The 26055-nt window shown below is 41.2% G+C and overlaps 1 protein-coding gene across 8 annotated transcripts in view; it reads left to right on the top strand.

The window, feature by feature from the left end:
- Positions 1 to 22145, top strand: part of LOC111960292 (adhesion G protein-coupled receptor L3-like) — a 345871-nt gene extending 323726 nt beyond the window's left edge. For 3 of the 8 annotated variants that reach the window (XM_070437819.1, XM_023982231.1, XM_070437818.1), the window contains 7 exons: positions 457 to 548; positions 9841 to 10009; positions 10408 to 10533; positions 11668 to 11764; positions 16013 to 16141; positions 17697 to 17714; positions 19491 to 22145. In XM_070437819.1, coding sequence (XP_070293920.1) covers positions 457 to 548; positions 9841 to 10009; positions 10408 to 10533; positions 11668 to 11764; positions 16013 to 16141; positions 17697 to 17714; positions 19491 to 20500 — 1641 coding nt within the window. In that variant the 3' untranslated portion in view covers positions 20501 to 22145. Of the gene's footprint in view, positions 1 to 456; positions 549 to 9840; positions 10010 to 10407; positions 10534 to 11667; positions 11765 to 16012; positions 16142 to 17696; positions 17746 to 19490 lie in introns of all 8 variants that reach the window. The other 5 variants (XM_023982240.1, XM_023982239.1, XM_070437821.1 and 2 more) reach the window with 4 other exon arrangements.
- Positions 22146 to 26055: the final 3910 nt, after the last annotated feature.

Raw genomic sequence — 26055 nt, 5'->3', positions numbered from 1 at the left:
CTCTATTGGGCTATACTTGTGGTATTTCTACCTAACCTATATGTTTAGTTTTGTTTGACATTATTTGACTTTAAGATGAGAGCAGTTTGGAGAACTGCAAACAGTCTTAAATATATCAGTCCCAAATGTAGTTTGCTTCCTATGGTTAACTGCATGTTTAATACATTAATTTAGGACAGACTCCAGCCATTGCATTGATCAGGAGCCAACTAGTTCAACTTCATTGTCAAGTACAACATGGCACTTCTATATGTGGCAGTTATACTGTAATACAATTTTCATATAATTTTGTGCTCTACTTGGCAAAGTGGGAAACCACATCTTGTTTCGACACAACATACTCAACTCAACTGTAACAATGTCTCCCCGATTTAAAAAATGTATGAAAGCATCAACAACAACACACAAACTCCATTTCAGCTGTGCTCCCTCCTCTCTTTCATCCATCTCTCCCAGCTCAACGTAATATTCCTAGGCATCGCGCTGTACAAGATGTTCCACCACACCGCCATCCTCAAACCCGACTCGGGTTGCCTCGACAACATCAAGTAAGTCACTCATCCTCACAGGCATCGAGACCTTCCAGACATGACATTAGTACATGGGAGTTAGTACATTGGTATGACAGAACAGTTTCTGATGGCTCGGTGTGTTAGAGCAGGGTTTCCCAAACTATGTCCCGGGGCCCCCCCCTTGGTGCACGTTTATTTTTTCCCCTAGCACTACACCACTGATTCAAATCATCAACAATTGAGGATGAGTTGGTTATTTGAATCAGCTGTGTAGACCTAGGGCAATGAATGTGGGATGAATACACCGCTGGGTTGTGGGTTCGATCCCCGCATGGGCCACATATACTGAACAAATGTTAACTGTAAGTCACTTTTGCATAAAAGCTGCCAAAACAACAAAATTATATTGAACAATCAATGTTATGTACGTCATACTAAACCTAGACTTTGAGATTGGAAGCGGTGTTGTTATACCATGTGTTGCTGCTTAGAATAACTTCTTTCGTTTTATCTGTGAACCTCCCGAAACACATCTGAAGGGCGAGAATGGCCATGCGGAGATGCAGGAAGCGTAGCCCTCCAGGTTCAGAACTCATTATCACCAAAGGTTGTGTCATGGAGGGGAGGCAAGGGTTAAAACGGGACAGSTATTCCAGCAGGCGTACTTCATTATCTGAAGTGCACACTGGTCGGCGAGGGAAAAGGCCACGAGACAATCTGGTAGAATTAACCTGGCCCGTCGGCATCCGCTAACMCACGGATGAATATTCATAAATGGGAGTGTGTGGGTGTGTGCATCTGGGTGTGCGCTTGTGCGTGCGCTCCCTGCCACTCAGGATATGGAACAGTTTGAGTGACAATGAATGAATTAGTATAAATGTGTTTAATATGCTCACTGTGTTTTGTGTAAACAAATTAACCACCTATTGTGATATCACCACAAAACAATCGGTCTCAATGGTGAGACTAGATAMAATGTTGAAGGTTTGGTCATTGATTTATAATTTGAATCCTTTTTGTATTTCATGTCTAGCTATGATAGTGGTACACTATATATACAAAAGTATGTGGACAATCCTTAAAATAAGTGTATTTGGCTATTTCAGCAACACCCATTGCTGACAGGTGTATACAATCAAGCACAATGCAATCTCCATAGACAAACATTGGCAGCAGAGAATGGCGCTACTGAAGAGTTCAGTGACTTTCAACGTGGCACTGTCATAGGATGCCACCTTTGCAACAAGTCAGTTTGTCAAATTTCTGCCCTGCTAGAGCTGCCCCGGTCAACTGTATGTGCTGTTATTGTGAAGTGGAAACGTCTAAGAGCAACAGCGGCTCAGCCGTGAAGTAGTAGGCCACACAGAAGTAAGTCCCCACAGCAATGTTCCAACATCTAGTGGAAAGCCTTCCCAGAAAAGTGKAGGCTGTTATAGCAGCAAAGGGGGACCAACTCCATATCAATGCCCATGATTTTGGAATGAGATGTTCAATGAGCAGGTGTCCACATACTTTTGGTCTTGAAGTGTATCTGTTTGTTAAGTGATTAAATAGTAATTSAAGGTCATTTGGAACAAAGTGGAGTCGGTGGTGTCTTGGAACACTACATTAGTTCACAATGACACCGTGAGGCCCTTTGCGCCTCTAGGAGACGAAAGGATTCAGCCAAAACGATGACACAGCATTTTTCTGGTTCACTTAGGGGTGTTAGTCCAACCAGGTGTCAGGGTAGACTTATTTTGTGGCCGGGCTTAAGTAGTTTTTCTGCCTCTGTCTACCATTCCTATATCCTACTGATGGATAAAGAGCTTCTGTGTTTTCCCTGTCCGCCAGTTTGAAGACACTCTAGTAGCATCACTGTGTTTAATGGCTGTAATGCTAGGCATCATCTCCAGCCACCTGTCACTGCTTTTGTCAAAGTGGAGTGAGACCCTGCTGGCCTAGTTCTGTCAGCGAGAACACACACACACACACTACACACCCCGCCACACACACCCACACAGTCACACTCTTTCTCACATACAGTAGACACTCTTTCTTACTCACGCACGCAGGCACACACTCACATTGCCTGCAGTGCCGAGGCTCGTTTTCCAGAGGATGTCTGCTCTGTGTATCCCGTTCTGAATAGAGAACAGAACACCCTACTGGACAGAACAGTCTGTATCAGTATCAGCAGCACTCTCTTGGATAGCATCGATAGCAGTCGTGTTGGCACGGCAGAGTACAARGCCCAGAGCTGCGCAGTCTGTTGTGACATTTGTCCGTGACTCAATAACAACCGATTTTAAAATGAGGTTTGTAAATATGATTATATGTTATAATGGGCCGTGCATACTGTTGCATCTCCGTGGACTCTGATTGGAGCTAGGATGACCATGAGTTTAGCTTGGTTTTGTTTATTTGGGATTAGGGCTGTGACGGTCATGACATTTTGTCGGCCGGTTATTGTCATGTAAAAAGACTGCTGGTCTCACGGGAATTGACCGTTAATGAACATAAACACGTTTAGTATCTAGAGGCCACTTATGTAAGCTGCAGTTGCCAGCCTTTGGAACATCTACATTTTTAAAAAGTCTAATAAATTAATTTCATATACACCATCACAATAAATCCATTATTTATTTTAGTCAGGTCTAAAGAAACATTATGATATGAAAAAAATATATATTTCAGAAGAACAGAAAGAGTTGGCCTACTGTATGTTAGTTACTGTATCTCATGTATTACATGCTCCATGCCATAAGCTGTAGGCTTGTTCATTTAGCTGACAATATATCCTTATAAGCCCTGTGTCATTATTACATTTTATCTGATTTTATCGTAAAAAGAATATAATTGAACTTAGCTGAATAAAATAGAAAGGATATTTTTACCAGTACAGAGCGAGTGCGCATATGAAGTGGCTATGTTGAGCATAAAAGGGATCATTTGAAACAGGTCCTAAATGCTCAATTTAGAATTATTTGGCAACTTTAGTTGTGAATTATACAAACCTTAGAATGTCTTAGAAATTACAACATACAGTGCATTCGGAAAGTATTYAGACCCCTTGCCCTTTTCCACATTTTGTTACGTTACAGCCTTATTCTAAAATGGATTAAATAGTTTGTTTTTCCTCATCAATGTACACACAATACCCCATAATGACAAAGCAAAAACAGGTTTAAAAAACWAAAACTGTCAAGGGGTCTAAATACTTTCCGAATGCACTGTATGTTGTAATTTCAAAGACATTCTAAAGTTTGTATAATTGCATAGTAATTGTATAGTAATTGTATAGTAATTGTATAGTAATTGTATAGTTGCATTGTGCGACTATAGGCTATTGATAATTGAGAAAGTAGGGGGAAAAAAGCTTGTGCTCTTTTCCTTGCCTCAAATTGCACAGCTGTTCTCTTATAAAGTGATCATATTTTCACCCGTCAGGCTATTCTCAATGTAATCTTGTCTAATATCGAGAATTAGGTTCGTTTTAAAATGGCCCGTAATCAAATGGGCAGGAACAAGGGGCAGGGGGACAAAGACATGTCATCTGTATGCACTCGAATAGTGAATGGAGGCTGCTACTGTAGCTTTCCCACCGGTCCGTTTTGTTGGCTACTGTACTTTGGTTTTATAGTGGAGGAGCAGGAGTTTAATATGAACAGCTGGGAAATACATTTAAGAACACTAATTTCACTCATCTATTGTTTGAGGAGCATGTTCTCGCTGCCCCGACAGGTGATATTCAGCCCAAACTCTGTATGCCATGGCCTCTCCAACCTTGTTCCTGTAGCTACACAGTGCTTAATCTGGGAAACCAAGTGAAATCTGTTCAAGAACATCGATAGTGACATGTTTTCACAATAAACATGTTTCACTAAGCTGTTGACAGCCTGTCTGCGTGCTCGAGAAAAGAATAAAGGAGAGAGCGTAGGAGATGGTAACGCATGGTGGTGAGAGATTCTCTATAACTAAACGTAAAGTGTCACCCAATTAATTATGACAATAGAAAAAATGCCCTAAATTCAAATTCACTAGTTGTAGGCTAACTGTAATCAGCCCTGCACAATCAATGAGCCAACAGGATCACCTAGGGCTATACATTATCTCCCAGACACATGGAYATACATTTTGTAGTGTAGCATAAGGTAACCAGTCCATCCAGCATGCATRATAATACAGTCCACACTCAAAGGTAATTACTCTAATTTGTTTAATTTTGGAGTATAAGCTAGACCAATTATGTACCAATGACATCTTAAATCAGTTTAGTTTTTTCTGACATGCCTAGGCTATGTATTGTATAAAGCAYAATCACAATGATTATTATTTGGGGGTTTATAAAGCCTATGCATAAGATCTATGTGTATGGCTGTTTTGAATGAATCATCACCTTAGAAAGYGCTATTACAGCGACTCAAAGGTCACATGGAATTTTAYTGTGGTCATGACTCATGACTGCCGGTGTGGCGGTAACAGGGGCCACCACAACAGCCCTAGTTGTGAGTGTCATCCGTGTTAGTGCTAACACTGTTGACACAGCTTTTGATATTGCGACCTGACTTTGAACAGGTTATTGAGTTGATAGTCACCAACTGAGTGGCTTTAAATGTAACTATGGAGAAATGTAAGCAYACCATTTTTTATAATTGGATGATTTGATCAGTTATTAGTAACACATTGTTTACATCTCAAAATATAGTAAGTACAGTTTTTGAACTTCCCCTAGCTATTTATCAAGGGAGATGTAATCTAAAAATACTGTGAATGAGCTATAGAGATTATTTCTTTGAGATGCATTGCCTTGTTTGTCTGTGGAGAGGATATATTTCTCTGTGGAGAGTTCTCTCTATCATATGATTTGGCACACTTGCCTCCCTTGGYCAATCAGAAACCTCACCTCTGGTCTCTCAGACCACAACATAACGGTCATGACCCCTTCTCTCTCAGCTCTGAYGTCTGATAGACCTACCTCTAGATGTATGTACAATATCTCATTCCAAATGGCTATGTCCAAAATGGCASCTGTGACAATGAAAACAAATATGATACAAAACAAATAGGCCTACTGCTATTTTGACCACACTATTGGTTGCTTTGAATGGACTGCATCAGTTTCAAATCTTAAAGTTGTAAATAATTTAGGCCACTGCTAACAATTTAGCCTGCTACTAATAATCAAATTGTTTGATGATGAAAATAATGGTTTGTTTTTTAGTCTGATACAGTGAGCGTTTTGATTTTGAAGAAAACAGTCTACTGGATTGTAAGATTGAGGGACATATTTTAYATTCGGTCCAGACTCCTGCTAGGTCATAATTTAGTAGGACATTTCTTTTATCTTTTTCTTATATTTGGTGGTGTTCATCGTTTGATGTCACACTTTATGTTCAGATGTCATCACGTTGCTTTTTTTTTAATGAATGTTCTCTCTTTCTCTGCACCATTGACTTCATTTCACTCAGTTTCTCTTCTTTTGATTAACACCGCATGCTATGCTTTGCCTTATTGAGTTTTTGTCTTTTAACTCTTATCTTTTGTCTTTTATATTTTCTTCCTCATGTTAGCTATCGTTATTATGATGGAATTCTTATTGTGGAATGGCACTGGTAAGATGCCACATGTTTCTACAGAGGACTACACTATTAGGGCTCGCTCTGTATTGTGTTTGGTCCCCATTGCCTTTCCCGATAGACAAAGACTCTTTCCCGTGTCAATTCCTCATCCGATATGTGTTGTGAGTGCTGCGTTGGCGTAACCTGTTGTATTTGACCCCATTATACTTTGTGCTCTGTACGATTTAGCTTTGTTTTTTCCTTTGGCACAAATTGGATGTTGTTTTCCTCTCTTACGCAAACTTTTACCAAACTTTGTCGAACCCTATTTTTGGGAACTTGCTGAGCGTTAATGACTGTAGTCCACAAGGTGCTGAGAAACGTAGAAATGTGTACTGAAAATTGTTCATGACACGTCTCTTTAATGACTTAAAAATCACTGTGAGTAGACGTGTCCTGTATATGCTTCATGGTGAATGAAGTGTCTACTTGTTGAGAATTCCCCTACAATAGACCCTGAAGGAATATGCAAATTAAGATGGTATGATGGATTCAAAATGTCATTGACATTTCTTTGTACACAAACCTTTAGTTAAACCACTGGCATCCTGCTGAGTAGATAACAGCATTTCCTATTTCCTTTCAACTTGTCAATGAGACTCCTTTATGCTGAGGTGAAAGTCGACTCAATTGACCAATTGCAATGAGCTATAATGSGATCTCAAGCCATTTGAAATGCATATCACCTCTCAGAATTGACTAATTTGTCTCTTTTCAAAAAGGAAATTGGTGCCAATTTAATGTGGTTGTTTTGGACTGGAACACTTTGCTCCTCAATTTATTTTCATTTTTGATATTTCTACCCGACTATTAACACAATCAGCACTTTCCCCTCGTTTTTCCGGTGAAAGCGCACAAGTGCTGTTTTTGCTGTGGTGGAACCATTCAGCGTGATGCTTGAGTGGCATCATTGCGAGGCTATTCACCGGCTCTACGGGAGCCACTTCAGCTTTGGGAAATGGGCCCAGGTCTGTAGGACTGAAAGTGGTAGGGGGTTAATTAGGGGGGTTAATTAGGAGAGTTTCTCAACTTAGTAAAAAAATATATATAATTCTAATGCAGAAATATGCACTGAACAAAAATATAAATGCAACATGTAAAGTGTTGGTGCCATGTTTCATGAGCTGAAATAAAAGATCCCAGAAATGTTCCATATGCACATTTCGCTCAAATTTTGTCGAAAGCAAATTTGAATGCACAAAAATATAAATAACATTTTAAGGCATCTGTGTCCAACAGATGCATATCTATACCCACACGTGTAAAATTCGTAGATTAGGGTCTAATGTATTTATTTCAATTGACTGATTTCTTCATATGACCTGTAACTCAGTAAAATCTTTRAAATTGTTGCATGTAAAAAAAAATCTTGAGTATATGCTATTATGTATATGTATTATGCATTTTTGACAGGCAATTTGAAATGACACGTATACCTGTCCAAATTCTTCATATACAGTTCATACAGTATTTTGAACATTTCCAGAGTGAGTGAGTGAGAACAGGAGGAAATGATGGTTGTTGAGGATATCTGCTACCTTGAACCAGATTTTTCCAAGATAGCCCTCACGGCAAAATAACTATCATCCTCAATTCTTAGTGAAAAGCAAAGGTGACCAGATACAAACCAAGGAAGATATGAAAAATAACCTCTTCATATCCTGACCGCCCTGATACTTCTATTATGTCCTTAGGCATCTCTATCTACCCCCACTCCCCCACTGTTTGTCGCCCATCCCTCTGCAATATTGCCCTAGTTCCAGGTCAATATTTCCCTCTTATTTTTTTTCCACCCTCGTTGTGTCTACCTGAGGGGGCAATCAGCTTGATGAAGTGCCTCTCCCAACAGGTCATTAAGATAGACCTGGGAATATTATGTTTAATGGTTGGCCCCAATAATTTCATAAATCATTTATTTTTGCTATCGCACCTGGCCCATTTATTACAGACGATTGAGGCGAAATGCTAGGACCTCCCGTTTTTATTGAGGGGTGGAGACGCTTGTGAAGAAGATAATTACGTCTAGCACCTGTAACTGACTCGCAAAATTCGAGTGAGTGAGAGTAAGAGGATTCTGGCTTCAAGACTATTGGATGTAATCAATATAGTACTTTATTTGATGAGCCATTTTGTTTTGAGTAATATTTCCTGTTTGTCTTTATGTKTGTGTGTCTGTCGCCCTCTCCTATTACTATATTGTGTCATTCAAAATCATATTATTGGAATATTTGCTTTGGAGTTTTGTTTGGTTATTGATTTCATTTTGTTTTTCATTTCTTTATATTCTTCCTGTCAGCTATGAGGATTACGAACCTGAGATCAAGTAAGAGTAAAATGGACAGGTCATCCATTCATGACACACCATCTTCATTATCCATACATTTCATCATAACAAAGTAATGAGTAATGTTTATACCACCACATGCCTTTAGCAAATGTTTGGTGAAGCTCTCCGTCAAGTCGTAGGGAAGGAATACTCACCCATACCTCACATTTGTTCAATATTAGCTTAAATGGGTACGCTTCTGGTGAAGTAATCTCAGAACGCTGAAACAAATCTCCCAGTTTGCCACGGGAGAAGTAGTCATGCACTGTGCAATTTAAGCTTTGAAAAAAAGTCATTGTTTTCATCAATGAATTGATTTGAAGTGCACTGGTATTTCTGTTTATACTAGCATAATTATTCAGAGCTTCGTTATTTGTCAAGGCTTTTGGGACAACCCTCGGGCACCACATTCAAGATACTGTGTTTACATATATTCATTTGTCTTCCAGTGATTATTCCATACCTGCTAGCCCCGAGGTCATACAAACTGTATCGCCTATTGTCTATCTATTAATTATACACCAAGTACTATTTTAATATTGGACAGTTACCTTGAGTTTTCCACTGTTCCTGGTGTAGTAATAGTCTCTCTCTCCCATTTTCTAATTTTAAAGAGTACACTATCTGATGGTCTGTCATGTAATTGATGAATAATGTGTTCAACTCTTGAAAGAAGGCGAGCGAGAGAAAAATGATAGGTGTCCCCAAGGAGCAGGCGATCACCAATGGCCAACACATGATTCAATTTAATTTCACTCTGTCGATTTTCCGCTTCGTTTCTCTCCTCCCTCCTTCCCTTCATCTAGATTTGTACTTTTGTCTGTCTGGTGGACATTTATTTTTACCTGCGTTTCTCTTCTCTTTTTGGTTCATCTGTATGTTCACAGACCAAGATAGCTAAACGTTTGTTTTTAAATGTCGTTTTTTTGTTGTGCTTCAGTAAACAGGTAGTCGCGATGGTCCTTCCGAGTTGTGCACTGCCGACAGAATGCTAAGTGGGAAGTCTGAGAACAGTCACCACTTCAGACCACCTCAGAGGCTTGGTTGACTTAAAAGTCACCGCTCCTGTATCTGGTCTCGAAACCAAACTTAGACCTTGTTTGTGCGTTTCCACCYGTAGCTTCCTGGGACAATTACATATTTACATAGTTAGATTTTTACCATCAGCTACAGTATATGTATGCACAGGGATCTGTCAGACAGAATGCGGGCCCTAGTCCACAATCATCACTGGTGATAGTTTGTGATAGTTCACATACATTTCTTTAGGAAATTACAGACTACAAAAATCGAAGGCACGTATCTTTTCGCAAGTATTCAAGTTGAGTTGTTACTTCTCTAGCAGTTCTGAGAACGTTCAGAATGTTGCCGTTGTCTTGACGTTGTCTCTTTCTGCTTCCAGATCGTGGGTGATTGGGGCCATAGCGCTGCTCTGTCTGCTGGGCCTGACATGGGCCTTCGGCCTGATGTACGTCAACGAGAGCACGGTCATCATGGCCTACCTCTTCACCATCTTCAACTCCCTGCAGGGCATGTTCATCTTCATCTTCCACTGTGTCCTCCAGAAGAAGGTGTGTGTTTTACTCTAACCTTGTGGTTCAGGGACTGTATTCACAAAGCGTCTCAGAGAAGGAGTGCTGATCTAGGATCAGGTCCCGTCCTGTCCATGTAATCTTATTCTTTGTGATCTAAAGGCTAAACTGATCTTAATTCASCACTCTGACTCTGAGTAGCTTGATATATATGCCCCTGTATTAGTTTGCTGTATGAGCTTTAGTCAGCTTCTCAAACCACACATGAAATGCAAAGTGGTTAGCTCACAATATTACATGACATGGCTTATTCCCATGTAGCAAGCTAGAAAGTATTGTAGTTACTAACTACAGTATTCATTTTCTCACAGTATCACCAAAAAGTTGTTTGTTTTTTTGCRTCTGAATGGGAATATGTATGTGTGTGTGGTTCACAGGTGCGTAAAGAGTACGGAAAGTGTCTGCGTACCCACTGCTGCAGTGGCAAGAGTGTGGAGAGTTCCATTGGCTCTGGGAAGAGCTCAGCATCCCGCCCACCAGGGCGATATTCCACAGGTTCACAGGTAGGTAGCGCCTCTCCTCTCACCTCTTTCAAATGGCAATGTATTTGGTTGAGTACGAGCATATCTGATATAGATTTTTACTTAATTCTATCTGCTGATGTTGACCGGAAAGTTCATTGTAGCCCATTTATTATATTTAATAAATGGTCAATGTTAATTAATAAGTTGTGAACAATACATTTATGAATCATGCAAATAGTCTAYGGCACACCATCACCCCTTCACGACGGAAGCTGGTTTCAGCGTCCATAATGAACCTTTTAATTACATATAGCAGCACATTGACACAACGGCTAACCGCTACGCCGAGTCTTTGCCATCAACCGCATGTGAACGGAAGCGGTCGTAAACACGCTGTAATTTATCGGCAACTCRGAGGCTTTTAAATGAACGTGTAATTAGCAAAGTAGATCGTAAACCGGTGGGCTCTGGGTGGTTAGGGAGGTAAGGTTCTCTCTCTAAATGAAAGTTGGAAGTGAGACMTTTGAAATATGGACACTGATCAACCCAACTCCCACACAGTGCTGGGCTGAAATAGAATTATAWWTTTTTCTSWYAAAGACTTAAGCTGTGCTTGATTGAGCCTGCATATCTCAATGGAACCAATGGGATAGTCCCAAAAGTGCAAACCCTGCCCATGCTTTTACTGCAGGCAGGCTCGATCAAACGATTAAAGTATCGGAATACTGTAAATGCTATTTGAAGGCAAGTCTGCTCCCACAAGCACTTGTACACTTGAACATGGCCTTGACTTTTACAGCAGTGTAGAGTTATGAGAGGTAGCAATAACACCAGTGAAACTTAGCAATAACAGCAACGAGAGGTAGCAATAACAGTAGCAATGACTCAATTGTGATAACACTATTGTGAGTTGYGGAAGTCAAACCTTTACAAAGCCTTACAGAAAAACACAGTAACAAAGACTACAGTAATGTACTGTGTACGTCTTCAGCAACAAGAGGTCTGAATGAATGTAAGCATCACAGAGTTGAGGTGTGTTTTTAATGGTTGATGTTGCYKCACACACCCAAGACAGACTGTATAMATCCTAAGTGGAAGCCACCTTTGAGCACTGATTCCATTACCGTTACAAAACCCCACTGATGTGTTAGTTGTGTTGTTCCCCCTCTGCAGAGCCGGATCCGTCGGATGTGGAACGACACAGTCAGGAAACAGTCAGAGTCGTCTTTCATAACCGGCGACATCAACAGCTCAGCGTCRTTGAACAGAGGTAATATTCAGTCAATTTGCGCCGCACATGCTTGAACGCGCCGCAACCCACTAGCCTCTCCTTTAGGTTTTCAACGCTSTGTGATGTGGAGGAAGAAGGGAAAAATTGCCTTTGTGACAAAAGCGGAAGGATTTCGTGTTGGGTCCTGAAGAGCTTATGGGTGCTTTTGTTCCACCTCCGCACAAAGACACCTGTTTGGAATGATTGACGAATAATGGTCTTCTGTCTGGACCGTGATTGTTTGAATCAGGTGTGTTAGTGCTGGGCTGGACCAAAATCACACACACACAGTAGCTCGCTAGGGCTGGAGTTGGAGATTCCCGCGTTATGCTCATCCAGGGTCCTGACTGTGAAATATGCGATCCTTCAAGTCAGCATATTAGCCTATGGGTTGTTCTCACACTTGWCAAGAGATGTGACTCTGTGACTTGTGACATAACTAGTATAGGGAAAGAGTTGGATGAATATGTTTTAGTTTTTTAAGATGAGTCATTAATCTCCCACTTACCTGCTCGTATAGAAAGTTGTCCTGCTGTTAATAAAAAAGTATTCATCTCTTACTTTATTCAAATAGCAACTCATCCTAAATGACCTTGACTTTTGTAAAATAATGAAGCTTTTCAATGTGATAATGCAGTTAGTGTATGTGCTAATTTATCAAATGAAGAAACTTTTAATTTGTTTTAAAAGGGTGGATTTTGCACCTGATGGAACCAAGAACCAAAGTAAATGCCAATATGAATTGCTCAAAGCATGATTTAATTTGCCTAACCAAAAAGCAGTTGGACAAGAGCAAAATATTAATTTGAGGCAGGACTATTTGTAAATGCTATACCCGTCTTCATGATAGCTGTCAACCAACAAAGTGCGAAACCAAGAAAGTAATGGTAATTGCTTTGTTCTTTAAAAATAAGTTGAACCATCCACAAACGCTTATCTCCCAATTTCATTATATGATGACAATTATCTCCCAATTTCATTATATGATGACAATTATCTCCCAAAACAATCATGGAAATACACAATAGCGCATTGGATAGCGGTCCAAATAAATACACATGTCTAGTGCGGACTCTGAGGTCTGAGTGTCAGAGGCATTATATAATCCTCCTAGACCATATCTGCACTAGATGATGATGCCAYCCCCCTGACATTTCTCAGGGATGACTCCTCTCCAGACATTGGGTCCCTTGATGGAGGGGTTGAGTCCCTGCCACTACCTCACTCTCTAAATCTGCTCGCCTCTCCCTCTCAACCCGGACACTAATACGCAGTTTAGATGATGGATGGATGTTCGACGGTGAGAGGAAGTGTCGAGATCTCAATAATTAGGCACTCAGCGACGAGCGCCATCCCAAGATGTTGGCTCTTAGCTGGGGGAGGGAGAGAGAGAAAGGAGTGGAGCTCAGTGGGGTGGGCAGGCCTAGAAGACACTGCCGTAGATATATCACTAAGACCAGGAAGAGCGGAGTGAATTAATTAACACGTTTTCAGCTTAAGGTGTTGAAACGCGTCAGGTCTGATGTATAAGGCGTGAGAATAAACACTAAGTCTGCACAGGTGCATTTTCAGTCTGGCGCAGGATAACGCATCATGTTCTGAAGCGTCTTACACATCACAAACCTTCTCCTTGCTCTTCTCTGCAATGTTATTATGGAATTACAGTATGTGTGGAAGAGCAGACATCTCTCCCTGCTAGTCCTTCTTCAACTCAATATTCAGTACCTTGCCTCAGTCTCTGCATAACTGTTGCTGACTCCATACGTATCTCCTCTTGAGAGGKACGCATGCAATCATCTTGATAGCCTCGACTTGTTTAATTTATCCCCGCATTCATGATTTGGAAATGGTCCAATATATCAAACACAGACCCCATAAGTGGGGGAACCAACAGAGGGTGGGGAGGAGCTGTTTATAATTTCAAATTAGGCTGGTATTTTTGGAAGGCTTCAGAATAAGAGAAGCAACAGAAACAAGAAATGAGCACAAAGTGATTATATCAAATGGAAATTATAACCTAATGGATACATACATCCATATTAATAGCCACATCAAACAATGTTTGCAAATGAAGTCTAAATTATGAGTTTAGTTGAGTAAATTGGGATATTGTGATTCTGTTCCGATGCATCGACGTGATTGTTGGAGTTGAAGATACTCCTGCAATGATATATTCATAAAATGATTTGCCTCTTAAAACTCACTTGGCGAAGTTATTCAACTGGATAACTGATTGGACTTTTTTGTTGTCGTCCTTTGGGCAATTATAATGTCGGCCATTTTGTTCATGCTTTGCTGTGTGGTCAGAGGAGTAGACAACCCAACAGGAAACTGATTTAGGTTCAAATTCTAGTCAATAATACATGTTCTAAGACAATAGCACAGCTACAGAATATTGCCTGCAGTCACACATAACAGAAGTTTCCCCTCTGTACCATTCCCATTATGCCCTTGCTGGCCAAATTACACATACTGTAACTGTTAGCCCATTCCGAACATGTTATCATTATGTCAGTGCGTTATGCGCTTAGTACAGTATGCGTAACGGAGCTGTACACAATCTTCAAAGTTAACTATCATAATTAGTCACACATCTTCCAACTCTTGCCATTTCCTTGATTCCTCTACCTCTCCGTTCAGAATTGCTTCAGGCGTAGAATCGAGACACACAGATATTCCCTGGCACTGTATGTACAAGGCCAGAGTTATCGGTCATTAGAGAACCGGTTTGTCTCCTTCCTTTCTTTCTCTCTCTCTCTCTATCTCTCTCTCTTCCTGGCTCTGACAGATTCAGAGCACTGCGAGAGAACAGTGTCCCTCGTCGGCAGAACTAATTGGCATGCATTTCCGCCTCTGCTGAATTTTTTTGGGGGGGAAGATATTTATGTAGTCATTGGTACCCCATTCAAGTGTGCAGTGTGTATGTAATAGAGCGCATGTTAGGATCTCAATAATATCATATTATGTGCTCTGAATCTGAAGAGAGAAAACATACTCTTAGATGTTTCGGCAATTTGAACATAACATATAAACAGGAGCTTATTCCAGATTTGTTCAACTGGATACCGTAACTCACAATATTTCAAGATTTCACAAAATGTTGCAATTTCCCCAAAAAGCCAGTCTGTTTTTTCTTCACTAACTGCTGTGCGGCATTCAACCCACATCCAAACTACCTCCTCATTCATAGAAATTGTGTTATCTTCTAGTCTAGATACATTTAGTCACATTGCTCAAAGTTGAACGTTTATTTAGAACTGATCTGGGAACAGATGAGTYCCACGGGCAAAGGCATCAGTCACCGCCGCATAGTCCGGCGTGACGATTAGACAAGTAGAATCTGAGCCTCTATTTTCACAAACCTTCACTTTTGTTAAAACAAAGTAAAGTAGAAAGATGTGGTACAGGGCAAAAGGGACTGCGAAGGGACTACAATCAGTACTGTAATGGCACTTACCATCCATGTGGAAGTTTTATTTGAGGGTATTTCTGCCAGGGAATTGTCTATGGGAAAGATGAATGCCAAGAAGTGAAGGCAATATTTTACTGGACAAATTGCATGGRAGATGTAGACCATTTACACAACGTAATACAGTAACCCGGGAAATGTTACCTGCCAAAAGCTTTCATAACATCCTTCTTCAATTCAAATGGAGTTAACATGTTCTATACTGTAGAGTGGTAATTTGACCATGTTATGTTCAGGTATGTTATTGAAGTGTTATGTCTTCGTTTTGTGTATGTCTATGCTTCAAAACAATGTCTATGTATGTACTGTTGCACACTGTCAGCTAGCATCTGTACCTTGTACATGGGGTGGAATTGGGAGGGGGGTAAAACAACATTCAGCTCAAAAGCATTTGTATAATGAGATGGTCAATTTGGGACCCCCCCCTACAATTCTACCTCTTGAATGTGAGCACACCAATTCTAACAATGCTAAATGGACGTTTATCCCATTGAATAAGCAGAGTCCTCATTGACCCACCTCACTGCTGCCGTCGTGATAAACCATGATCATGTCTGTTTCAAGCTTTGCTACGTCTGTAGCCCAACTGTTTAACAACTCGCCCTTAATGATCGTGTGAATGTGTACTGCTGTCATTGCCTCGGCTGCGTCTGCCTGACTGATACATATGTTCTCTCTCTCTCCCTCTACTTCCCTCTCTCTCTCCCTCTACTTCCCTCTCTCTCTCCCTCCCTCTACTTCCCTCTCTMTCTCCCTCTGTCTCTGTCTGGCTGCTCCAGGGGCAATGGCTAACCATCTTATAACTAACGCACTCCTCCGTCCCCATGGCACTAACAATCCCTATAACACATTGCTCGGGGAATCTGCCGTCTATAACAACCCGTCAGTGGGCATGTACAACATGCAAGGTGTGCCAGCCTTCTTTTCATTCCTTCATGAATGTCGCTGGAACGTCGCTAGACATGACTTTTTTGCTACAAAAATCTGCGTTTGTCCCCAAAAGACCTGCTGGAGGCTTTTGGCGGGAGGGGGTATATGGTGGCTTCCCATTGGGGCATGCCATTCCGTCACTAATTATTTTGTCACACTCCAAACTCATTCATGTGCCTCACTTGCCTGGCATGCATAATGCGGTGTGGTGAAATGGTGCAACAAACCAAAACTATTGGGAAGGGACGTCAGCACGCCAATTGGGAGCTGAAAACACCACCAGTCGTTTGATGTTTTGCTGCACTGTTGTCCATGAAGCTTGCTGTGGTTGTCCATGAAGCTTGCTGTGGTTGTCCATGAAGCTTGCTGTGTGCACTGCAACTTCAAAATGTTGCTGGTAGATTGTTGAATGAACATCCTTGTTCTGTTAGTGCTCCCAATCAATGATTCTAATATTTAAAAAAAACACAGAAGGTGAGCTACTAATGAAGTAGCATAAACAAAACTTTTCTACCTCCGGGCTCCTTTCCAATAAGACAACATGATGTTGGCAATTTTTATGACACTAAATGTAAGCCGCCTGAACCTTCCTAATTATGTAAAGGGCCAGTATCCCATTGGTACTTATGAACCTCAAAATCTGTAAAGCAGTATGTTTGCCCAACCAGCAAAAAACAACATCAATGCACTACAATACTGCAGTTTTGCAGTTCATTAAAAATAATGCACAAAACGAGAGATTTTTCTACCAAAGCTGTCCAATATATTAAAAGTACATGTCAGGCAAATTGTGTCTGAAAATGTGATATATATATATAACAGTCATATCAATACTGCTGAAATGGCTGTTATCGTCTTTCAAGACTTAACTGTCAAATAGGAGTTTTATGGAGTAACACCAGCAGAGCCAATTACTGTATCAATGATGAACCCGTCCAAATAGTACTATCATGACTTTGGCATGTCAGTAGGATATAACTGTTCAAATATCGCTGATTATAGTAGAATTGCTCAAATGTTACCACAGGAAATGCATGTAGGTTGCTATAGGTGCAATTTTAACGTGAGCTGCAAAGTTAAAGGGGAAGTGTAGGACTTTACAACGTGTTGTCAGGTGAATTCTCACCCGGAAAGTAGTCTATGGGCCAGGAGAAACTGAAATCCATGGTTTGGTTTTCTATAAACAGCCACTTCAAATGTTAGCTTAACTTTAGCCACCGCTTACCAAAAATCTATGGGAGTGATAGGGGCATGTGCACAAGTGTTTGTTGGCAATGGAGATTACTAGCATGTAATGTAATGTAATAACAATATTAATAGTGTACATCAKATATGTAAACTCATCTTCCCCCCTTGAATATACTCTGGTTATAGTTTCTAAGAAAGTGTTATCAAATACGCATGGTGACATCACACACGGGAGGTCATTTCTGGACGCATCATCAAGCCTGTGTGAACGTCTCTTCTACCTGTTACTGTTATGCTTACTTGTGTTTTTTCTTTGTCTTCCCTTTTCCTCATGCTGTCAATAAGACCCCTACAGAGAGACAAGTATGGTCAAACTAAACATTGCTTACCAAATGTAATTGACCTTAGCTTTACTTTCTTTTCACTCTATGCTGACAAAAGGGGAATGAGAAAACAATCATCTTATTTGGAAGTAGAAATGAACTATTCAAAATGTCAGACGCTCCTCTGAAATAATCAACCACTTCTGGAGAATGTCCATCAAATATATTCACAAAGGAGATGCCTTGAAAGAACTTGATGTCTTCTGCAAATCGATCAGCCCCAAGGAGCATCCATTTGATATAATAAGATCCAGAGGAGGCTGGTGGGAGGTATAGGAGGACAGGCTCATTGTAATGGCTGGAATGGAATTAATGGAACCGAGTCAAATGTGGTTTCCATATGTCTGATGTTTTTAATACCGTTCCATTTATTCCAGTCATTACAATGAGCCTTTCCTCCTATACCTCCCACCAGCCTTTTCTGATAAGATATTATCATCCTGTATAGCTGACATTGTAATCCATAATGTAAGATTAAATTGGCCAAAGTAGCCAGCATGCTCCTGGTCCTAAGAGATTTAATTCATCTCAGATGTTGGCCAATCAAAATCCAATGCCTATCTTGGAACTTGGTCACCACCGTCATATGTTACTATTTTACATTAATACAAGTTGAACTGCACTTTGCAGAAAACAAAGGTCAAACCTACATACAGTTTTTGCAACAACAAAAAAATGAGGTGGAAGGCTTAACTCTAGACGTTCCTCTTTCAAACACATTTTAAATAGTTGACATTTCCCAAATTTGCATTGACGTATCCCTATAAGACACCATGGACATTTTGAATATAAAACATCCATACTTTCTCTGCATGAGAGAACAGAAAGTATTTTCCTAATGTATAACTGTAAAGTTGACCCCTTATCACCATGTCCTCTATGGCCTATATTTATCATTGTGGAGTCATTAAGTTTACCATTAACTTTCTTTCTACATTAGTCTATGGACAAATCCATTTAAAGATTACAATTTCTTAAAGGTAGACTCAGCAGTATGACATCATCATGCTAACAGGAATAAAAAACAACACAATTCAAATCTGCCGAGACTGCTACTTTTGGCTCTTCCCTATTTACCCCACCCCCAATCCCCATTGCCCACATTGCGGCAGATTTACATTTAGTTTTTGTTGATGGCTGTAGGCAGGAAATTGCCCCCGGTGTATGAATATGGCATATTGCTGAATGTACCTTTAAATAGGGGTTAATATGACTGGGGTCCAARTGTATAGACGGAGCTGTAGGTAGTGTATCTCACTGTTAAAAGGAAATGCATGGCTGTGGTTTGTTGTTAAAGATTACATGTTGTCAATTGTCACACATGTAAATGTTCTCATGTTTGGACAAAGTTATTCCCRACTACATCACAACACAAGCCAAACAGAGAGGATCATGATAGAAATGTAGATTGCATTACAAGTACTTGAGTACTTGTGTGTGTCGCTTGAGTAAAGGTAAGTGTATCTAGTATTGACTGACTACGTTAAAGCATTTCGACCATCTTGCAGTTTGTGAACATACCATATGTACACAACACAAAAATCAAGTGAAAGAGTGTTGACCTAAGCCTAGATATCACAATCTGTGAGCCACCCTGAAGGTTGCCCCTCACATTAAAAGAAAGGAGATAGTTTTGGCGGGCCTAATGTGTGCATGACCACGTCCAAGCGGCTGACATTTAGCCGTTCTAATGAGCGACCGCTACTTCCGTCCCTCTCATATGAGCTTCTCTCCTCTTTTCCTCTTTGTTCCCCAGAGGGAATCCTGAACAATGCCCGGGATACAAGTGTCATGGATACTCTACCACTGAATGGTAACCACGGCAACAGCTACAGCATCGCCAGTGCCGAGTACATGAGCGACTGTGTCCAGATCATCGACCGRGGCTACAACCACAAGGAGACCACGCTGGAGAAGAAGATCCTGAAAGAGCTGACCTCCAATTACATCCCTTCCTACCTGAACAACCACGAGCAAAACCGCAACCTCATGAACAAGCTGGTGAACAACGTGAGCAACGGAGGCAAGGATGTTAGTCTGGGGGGTATGGGGATGGGTGTAGGGATGGGGGGGATGGGGATGAATGTGGCGCTGGGTTTGGATGATCAGTCTTCCTTCCCTCCGCACCTCCACGATGAGGGTCTGGGCCTGGAGTTGATTCGGGAGGAGTCCAACGCCCCTCTTCTGCCCCAGAGACCACCATTTCTGCCGCCCGTGGACAACCTCCACCACAACCACCTCCACAACCAGGGCCTGCCGCATCAGCCTCCGCTCCCCCACCACCACCACCCAGCCTTCTCCTCGGCCACCACCACCTCGTCCTCGTCCCGCCGGCGGATCCCGCAGGAAAACAGTGAGAGCTTCTTCCCCCTGCTCACCAACGAGAACACCCAAGACGTGGAGCCCACTTCGCCCAGCTCCCACCCCCACCACCTACACCACCCCAGGGACTCCCTCTACACCAGCATGCCCGTGCTGGCAGGCCTTCCGGATACCACAGCTAACGGCACCACCACTGCMCCCCTTGCTGATAAAGATGCAGGAGAGGGCCTACCGGCAGAGGGCAAGAGCCCAGAGACCAGCCAGGACGATGTCTACTACAAGAGCATGCCCAACCTGGGCTCACGTAACCACCTGCACCAGCTGCACTCCTACTACCAGCTGGGGAGGGGCAGCAGTGACGGGTTCATCGTGCCCCCCAACAAGGAGGATCTGCCCCCTGAAGAGGCCACCCAGGAGCCCTYGCACCTGGTCACCAGCCTATAGGCCTACAGACCCAACCCYCCTGACCCATTCGCCCCAATTCCTTATTGCCGTGGTTCCTGCTTTTTTCCGCCTCCCCTTCGCCCTACGCGTTCCCCTGTTTTTTGTTTTTTTTACTCCGTGTCCCGAATTTGAAAAGCGAAACTGATGCCTGTCTCAATACTGACAGCAAACAGAATATTGAAACTGTTATGTTTTGTGGATAATATGACTCGACTCGGTTAGATGTTGGAGAAATCTATTGATGTGCATTTCACTTTTTTTGCGAGATGCCGAACCTTGTATTGGATTGATGTGTTTTCTCTCAGTGGGAGGGGAGATGAACACTCGGGACAGCTGGATCTCGGGCTCTGAAATGTATTTTGACAGTCCAAAGGAACTACAAACGGACCCAAAAAACGTTCTGCTACTAGTTGATGTGTAGAGTTAAAATCGGAACAAATCAAGAATAAGACTATTTTATTATACTTCTGTATCCATACTGGCTTTTTAAGGGGGGTTCTTCCTCTGGTGATTTTGCAGCACATTTTGTGCTGAAGTGTTCCTGCAAGTTCGACGAAACAKATTTTGAACAATGAAGGAATTTAAATCACGTGCTTTACAGCATATTTTTGGTTTTCTTGTTTTTTTCCTTTTGTCGTAACAATAATAACTGTTGAAGAAGATGGAGGAAAAAAACTAATAACAGAGAATTCTGAGGTATTTCTATGTAAATGTACAGATACTAGCATTGCACATAATAGTATAATTTTTGTTCCACCCAAACCTTTGTCTCTGTAAATGTAGTTGGTTCGGAGCATTTCCTTTCTGTTGTGCTGGTCTTGAGCATTATTTAGCCTTTTCATTTTTTTCAAGAAACAACAAAACAAAGCAACAAAACTAAATAACACCAAAAAAAAATAACAAAACACTTATTAGCGTACATAGCGGTGTAACCACCAATGTTTTCCAAACCATCTTTATTTTACAGTTTGATTATTTCTTCACTGTGTGGATAGAAAGAGAATTCTGGTTCACCCGCCGTAGAAGTGTCAGAAAAGTTAGCCAAGAGTTGGCCTGCAGAGAGAAAGCTATTTTCTTTCCTCATCAGTTAAGAGACAGGTGCTTCTCAGAGAGAAAGCTATTTTCTTTCCTCATCAGTTAAGAGACAGGTGCTTCTCAGAGAGAAAGCTATTTTCTTTCCTCATCAGTTAAGAGACAGGTGCTTCTCAGAGAGGAAGCTATTTCTTTCCTCATCAGTTAAGAGACAGGCGCTTCTCAGAGAGGAAGCTATTTCTTTCCTCATCAGTTAAGAGACAGGTGCTTCTCAGAGAGGAAGCTATTTCTTTCCTCATCAGTTAAGAGACAGGTGCTCCTCAGAGAGAAAGAGAACAAATTGAATATCAATAAGCACTACAAAACAGAACTTTGAGTGAGGAAAAACAACTGGAAATATATTTATTTGTTTGTTCAAATGACAAAATTCAGTGATAAATGGAGGTAAAGAACTCAGCAGCACAGAGTAGTTTTTATTATGAGTATGATTATGGCTTTTAATTTATTCATTTTTGTATGGGTTTCCAAGTTGAATGACCTCATAACTAATATTTGTTGTAACAGTGAAACTTGTTTGCCAACAAATAAATTACTGATTAAGATTTACCACGTAGTTATCGCAAAGGTTTTGTGTTTTTTTGTGGGGTTTACATTGCTATTACTCCAAAAGGCAAAGCAAGGCCTTCCTTGTAAAGATAGTGTTGTTTGAGCTCWGTTTCGAAAATATCTCAATAGATTCAGCTATTTCATGAACACAATAAATGACAATGTGTCACTGCTGGTATAATGTACTCTGTATATGTGGGATAACAACTGAGTGAGTGCACAAAAGAGTGAACGTCAATCAATTTACCCCACGAAGAACGATGGTAAGTAATCATTCACTTTCATATGAATGTTGGCCTTTATACAATGGATGGGTCTAACCCTGGGTGCTGATTGGTTACAATATTGACGTTGATTTTTACTTACAGATCTTTCATTACGGTGTTTTATCAGATTATTGACTTTCTCAACTGAGTGGGTATGGAGACTGCTGCAGTTAGTGGCCAGAGCATAGATTTCGGTCTTACCTTGTCCGTAGACGTCTTATACGGTAAGGAAACCAATATGTCAAAATGTGGGTGAATTGTCCTTTGAACGTTTAACATTTTCCAAGTGGTTCCACTGTTCCAATACTTTGTGGCAGGATCATGGTCAGCTATGTGATGTTGGTAATGACCCAATATGACATGGCATGTGTCATTTCATGTTGTTCAACCGGTAGCTATGTCAAGATGCGTATCGTTGWAGTGCCATTTCATTGGACAATTATTGTTATGCCAGCGTTGTACTGAACATAAATATTGTCTTTGTTGCATTTGACATATTTCAAATGATAGCATCAACATTTCCCCCAATCAAATGTACAGTTTCTGAAATTCAGCACCTCTCCTTAATGGCTTCGCATACAAAGCAGTATGAAAATTAGAATGTCCGGCCTCCAATCCCATATTAATGTGGGCGCAGTTGTGATTGATGGCTGAGTCATAGTGGAAAAATTACAAGGAGATGTGAGGCTCGTCTAAAGGGTGGCCGGGCCCGATGCTTCCTTCCTCTCTCATGGATATGCATGAGGCTGGATCTCCTCTTGGTTCTCTCGCCGGTAGCAGTGAAGAGCTATGGCCCTCAACGCGTGTCAGTTTGACTGGCGTTTGCAAAGCGGGCGAGTTAATAAAATGTCCTGAAAAAGTGACTCTGGCCTCCTTCCTCTTTATTAATGAGTCATTACGCTAACTCCTAAGCGGCCCCGCGGGGCCTCGCCTCCGGCGTTTCTGTGTATATGCTGACTCGACACAAAACTGCCCTGTCAGGAGTAAACACAGGTCTGTAATTGACACAACTACCCAACCGCTCTCTGTGTGTGTGTGTGTGTGTGGGGAGGGGGGGTGTGTGTGCGTGGGTGTGTGTGTGTGTGCGCGTGTGCGTGCGCGCGCTACATGATAGTTTGCACGTGTGAAGGATGGTTTCACTAACTTTTTTGGGCCAGCAGATTATTCGCTTGAAATGTGATAAAATTTCAAATTAGTCTTCATCTGTAGATTTGTGTTAGTTCTGTGAGGGGAAGGCTGTTATATATGTTTAGACTGTGGCATCTCATTAAGGGCCTCATGTGAAAAGGCAAAACAACTTCCCTTTTATCCATGGGCGTTGCTTCACGTATTATGCTGTTTTATGAACACAATAACTTTAATACATTATCCATCCATTTGTTTTGAATGGTTTCCACGGCTATAAACACCTGCGTACAGGTATTATGGTAGTAGGCTTAGGTCTAGRCTGCAGGGTTGACAAACCAAACTGGAATAGGTTTTCTCTTCAAGTCTTTACTAGTTGTAATTGATGTCGTGGGCCTAATGTGCTATGTATGGAACAGGTCACATGACGTTTGAAAGAAATAATCATCCATTGTCTTTTGTAGCACACACTGTACATGGAAACGTGTACAGATTCCCCTAACACAATGATCTATGCAAACAAATGTATACCAGGCATCCACCACCAAATGACATATTCAACTTAATTCTCATAAAAAGTCAATGAAATCTGAGGAAAAGGCAGTGCATCACAACTATCCTTTTGTATAAAAATGAAGCTTATTTTCCCCACATGGGTACACAGGGCATACATACACAATTATTMATTTCAACTTTCAAATCCCCCAAGAAAATCCTTTCTGACAACACATCCCCCAGTCATTCCGTGCAACCGGAGTTCTCCTTGGTTCTGACAGGGAAGGACATTGTCGATTCCCTCAGCCCTCCTTCCTCTCCACCACCTGTCCATGCCATCCATCCTGCCGGCCATGAGAAAATAAACTCTCAACTTTAAAATTAAGAACAAGAATTGAAATGTTCACAAAGCATTCTGGGACGAAATTAACATACAGTTGTGTGTTTTTTTCATCATTGCTTGGTCTGACAGCTCTGTCAGAAATTGAGACACATTCTTTAGGGAGTGGGACCCCTCTTTGTTATTGTGCATGCAGTTGCAATTTGTGGCTAGAAAGGAAGATGTCCTCTGTTGGTTTGAGAGAAAACATGTAGAAGTGCCTTCTACAGACAGAGTATCACCATTTGGAACTTCATTGTATGTTTTTCAATATACCATTTGATCTTTCTGGTGGGTCTTCCCAATGGGGAAAAATGGTTGAATCAACGTTGTTTTCACCTCATTTCAACAACAAAATTCAATGTGACATTGAGTCAACATTGAGTCAACGTGGACAACCGATTGGATTTGCAAAMAGTCATCAAAGTAAGGGCCTTTCCTCTTATTTTTAATACCTAACTTTTAACCGAAATCCATTGACATGGTGAATCTTTCTGTTGATTTCATGYTGAATTGACATTAGTTGAAAACTCAAACAAATGTAAGTCAAAAMTAGATGTTTAAATGGTATCTGTGCCCAGTGGGTCGTTGTTAATATGGCTGTGAAGTTATTTATAGTGAATGATGAGAAACAGAATGTTTTGTATTGGATAACCGCCTTGTGTGTGTGTGTTCAGGAACATTTGTATTGCATGTATGAATACCAGTGGAAGAGTAGGTCAGATAGGACCTCTATAAAATGGCTCATTTCATATCTGGCTCTCCTTGTAAAATCAATGGCTGAATGCCCCGCAGAATTCCAAATGAAAGGTGAATCAATGTCATCTCATGGCTTTGTGTACTGGGACGACCTGACAGTCCTTGCAAATAAAAGAAACTGCCTCCCTATCCTTTTCTGTTGAGATAACATTGATTTAAGATAGAGGGGATTGTGTCAATGTTTGCTACCCTGGGGTCCATTGTGTAAAAGGCCATGACCAAAGCTGTGGTTTATCGTGGAGAGCTTTCAAAAGTTGGGCATTTTGAGGAGTGCTGCTGACTGATTCATGTTCAAATCGTATTGGTCACATACACATGGTTAGCAGATCTTATTGCGAGTGTAGTGAAATGATTGTGCTTCTAGTTCCGACAGTGCAACAATGTCTAACATGTAATCTAACAATTCCACAACAACTACAACTACCTAATACTTGCTTCCGAGTGGCGCAGTGGTCTAASACACTGCATCTCAGTACAAGAGGTGTCACTGCAGTACCTGATTTGATTCCAGGCTGCATCACATCCGGCCGTGATTGGGAGTCCCATAGGGTGGCGCACAATTGGCCCGGCATCGTCCGGGGTTGGCCGGGGTAAGCCGTAAATAAGAATTAAATAAGAATTTGTTCTTAACTGACTTGACTAGTTAATAAATAATAATAAAAATACACACAAATCTAAGTAAAGGAATGGAAGTGGTATTATTTAAGTGACTAGTCATCTATTTATTGAAGTGGCCAATGATTTCAAGTCTGTATGTAGGCAGCAGCCTCTCTGTGTTAGTGCTGGCTGTTTAACAGTTTGATGGCCTCGAGATAGAAGCTGTTTTTCAGTTTCTCGGTCCCAGYTTTGTTGCACATACTGCACCCAAGACCATTGTCTTTGGTGGTTGTTCT

Source organism: Salvelinus sp. IW2-2015, linkage group LG37 (assembly GCF_002910315.2).
Source record: "Salvelinus sp. IW2-2015 linkage group LG37, ASM291031v2, whole genome shotgun sequence".
Lineage (NCBI taxonomy): Eukaryota > Metazoa > Chordata > Actinopteri > Salmoniformes > Salmonidae > Salvelinus > Salvelinus sp. IW2-2015.
Note: the sequence above shows the minus strand (reverse complement) of the source record. Positions and strands in the feature narration are given on the sequence as shown.